This window comes from Triticum dicoccoides, chromosome 5A (assembly GCF_002162155.2).
Source record: "Triticum dicoccoides isolate Atlit2015 ecotype Zavitan chromosome 5A, WEW_v2.0, whole genome shotgun sequence".
Lineage (NCBI taxonomy): Eukaryota > Viridiplantae > Streptophyta > Magnoliopsida > Poales > Poaceae > Triticum > Triticum dicoccoides.
The window spans coordinates 63,942,170-63,945,486 of record NC_041388.1 but is presented as its reverse complement, the minus strand read 5'-3'; the positions used below and the strand labels follow the sequence as shown (position 1 = coordinate 63,945,486).

Here is a 3,317-nt window from a genome sequence, read left to right as displayed (position 1 = left end):
ATGTACTTCAAAGTAGTAAAAGACTACGTTCACTTTTATAGTCGGTATTTAGGGAAGAGACCGACTTAAGGTTATTTCTTGCTTTCATCCAATCATTAATAACTTGATTACAGCAACAGCACAACATCATCAATACGAGCATACCGCTGATTACTAGTGGTTCCTTTGACTCGGATACACATTAATTTTCTAGCCCCACTATTATTTGCTACGTTTAAAAGGGTCGAAGGAGGGGGGCATGGAATACACCCTTGTAGTAGCTGAAATGGCGACGCAGAATTAGCTTGTGGCAGGTACGTACTCCAGCTTTGTTCATCCCAGATATCACCATTTTTCATGTTTGATTTGAAGAACACAAAACTAAACAAGGTGCCGAGAGCAGCAAAGAGAGCGCGCAGGCGTGCATGGCACGTACATGGGTCGCGGACGGTGGCGTGCACGGCGTAGCCGCGGGCGAGGAGCAGCTTTACGAGCCAGGAGGCGATGTACCCGCCGGCTCCGGTGACGCACACCCGCGGCTGCGACGACGGCGGCGAAGAGGCCATCTCCCTATGGTCTCCGGCGATGATGTCCTATCCTATGTATAGTAGTGCGACGAGTGCTTCTACGAGAGGTACAGGAGCATATTCAATCCGCCCACACGCAACGGGCGGGCGAAGCAACGACGAGGTCCAAGTGCTCTACGCAAATCCATTGGATCAGCGCACGAAGACGACTACCTGTTATTTATTCCCCGCAAAAAAAAAGACTACATGTTATTTTACTTGGCAAGGCTGTGGTCAGCCAAGCTCTAAAAAATATATGCAGGATTGTATACGGAGTTTTGCTTCGGTACACCCCACGTCTACATGATTCCTACACCATAGAATTTGTCTCAAAATCTGTTTGATGGCATCACAGGGAAAAACAAAACGGGCATTCTAGAGCAAGCACGTCCGGCCTGCGGTGTTCCAGTCTCACGGTGGCGACGTGTAACGCGTTGATTGGAACGTTGTTTCGCAGCGATATACCGTTGTTAAATGTACATACCTCCACACATCGTTCTTTATCCAGATGGAAATCACGTTACGGCCGGTGAAATACACCTGTAAAATCTATACGGGTGTAAAAATTTACACCGATACCAGGCGGGGCCTTAAATGTCCTTGCCGCGTGTTCAAAACAAAAAAGTCCATATCAAAAATAGAAATATCTATGAAATACTCCATTATGCAAGAATCTTAGTTCAGAAAAAACAAATTTGCAGGATTCGATCACACAAACCAAATAACACGTGTTGGGAAATTGTCAGCGCGACATCTACCTCCACGGGCGGCGATACACTTGGTCCAATGAGCAGGACAATCCGATCCTGGTTCGTAATGACGTGTGCTGTGTACCTCGTCATGGGAGCTCGACCACGCCCACTGCCTCTTGCGCTATCTTGCGTCTTCGGTCTCGGATCACTCACCCCTCTTCCTGGACTGTGCCACCAGGGCGTCCGGCAGCAGGCGCTTTCACTTCCAGCAGTACTGGCCCAGCCTCGATGGCTTTCAGCAAACCGTCCAGTCGGCTTGGCATTCCACGGCCCCGGAGCATGACCCGTTCAGGCGCATTTTTGCTAGGCTCAGGGTCACCGCGCGCAGCCTCCAAAGATGGAGCTCTCGCTTCGCCTCCAATCTTGCCGCTCAACTTGGGGTTGCCCGCGAGCTCATTACCCGGCTTGACGAGGCTCAAGACACTCGCCGCCTATCCCCTCCTGAGACCTGGCTCTGCCGGCAGCTCAAGCGCAAATACCTCAGGTTGGCTTCCCTTGAGCGCTCGATCGCCCGCCAGCGCATTCGTTTGCGTTGGCTTCGGGCTGGCGAAGCTGCGGCCGCTATCTCCAAGATCATGGCGTCTCACCACATCAACAAGAACCGCATCCTTAGCCTCCTTGTGGATGGGGTGCACGTGTCAGGTGAGGCTGACTTAGCCCAAGCCGCTTTCACGCACTTCTCCTTCGTCCTCGGCGCCCCCGCAGAGCGCGGGTTCACCCTTGACCTGGATGCCATTGGCCAGCGCTCCTTCGACCTCTCTGCTCTAGATAGCCCGTTCTCGTCGGCGGAGATATGGGAGGCTATCAAGCGACTTCCTTCTGGAAAAGCCCCCGGTCCCGACGGTTTCACTATCGAGTTTCTGCGTTCATGTTGGCTCATCATCAAGGATGATCTTTGCAACGTCTTCGACAAGCTCTACGCGCTAAATGGACAAGCCTTTCAACGGCTTAACGAGGCATACATCACTCTGCTGCCCAAGCGGCCCGACGCCGCCTCCCTCTTTGATTACCGGCCGATCAGCCTCATCCACCTGATTGCGAAGCTATTTGCTAAGATTCTTTCACTTCGGTTGGCGCCGCGTCTTGGCGAACTCATCTCCCCCAACCAAAGTGCTTTCATCTCTGGAAGGAGCGTCCACGATAACTTCCTCCTCGTCCAGCAGACCGCACGACAGCTGCACCAACTGAAGCAACCCCGTGTGCTTCTCAAGCTGGATATCGCGCGAGCGTTCGACTCTGTTTCTTGGCCGTTCCTGCTTCAGGTGCTCCAACATATGGGTTTTGGCCCGAGGTGGCGAGAGTGGATTTCCATTCTGATCTCGACGGCCTCGACGTGCGTCCTGATCAACGGCACGCCGCCCCCCCCCCCATTCTGCATGGTCAGGGCCTTCGCCAAGGCGATCCGGTCTCCCCGATGTTGTTTGTGCTGGCCATCGATACGCTCAACACGCTCTCCAGTTCGCTGTCCAGTCCGGGATCCTCAAGCGGCTGACGCGCATGCATGCCCCGTCAAGCGTCTCCCTCTTCACTGACGATGTGATCATCTTCTGCCACCCCGATAGATCTGAGCTCTCTGCTATCAACTCTCTGCTAGATCGTTTTGGCACTGCCTCGGGCTTGCGCACAAACTTCGCGAAGTGCCTTGCCGCTCCCATCCAGTGCCCCGACGACTCTGCGAGCAACGTCAGTGCCGCCCTCGCTTGCCCGGTGGTGGCCTTCCCCATTCATTACCTGGGCCTCCCCCTCTCGCTCAGGAAAGTGCCCGCCGCCCATCTGCTTCCTCTGATTGAGAAGCTTGGTCGCAAGCTTGCTACATGGAAGGCTGCCTTGCTCAACCGCGGCGAGCGGCTCAATCTGGTTCAGCAAGTCCTGAGCGCCATACCTGTCCACATGCTCCTCGCCATGGCTCTCTCCCCTGCCATCCTTAAGCAGGCCAATCGTATCCTCTGTGATTTCCTCTGGCACGGGAGGAAGGACGCGCGCGCCGGCTCCTGCCTAGTTAGCCGGGCACGGGTATGCC

At 54.4% G+C, this 3,317-nt stretch overlaps 1 protein-coding gene across 1 annotated transcript in view; it reads right to left on the bottom strand.

Moving 5' to 3' along the window:
* The window catches only part of LOC119296997 (cinnamoyl-CoA reductase 2-like), a 4,026-nt gene extending 3,355 nt beyond the window's left edge, over positions 1-671 (bottom strand). Inside the window, exon 1 of the mRNA XM_037574970.1 lies at positions 416-671. Within this exon, the coding sequence (XP_037430867.1) occupies positions 416-545 (130 nt within the window). The 5' untranslated portion in view covers positions 546-671. The remainder of the gene's footprint in view (positions 1-415) is intronic.
* Positions 672-3,317: the final 2,646 nt, after the last annotated feature.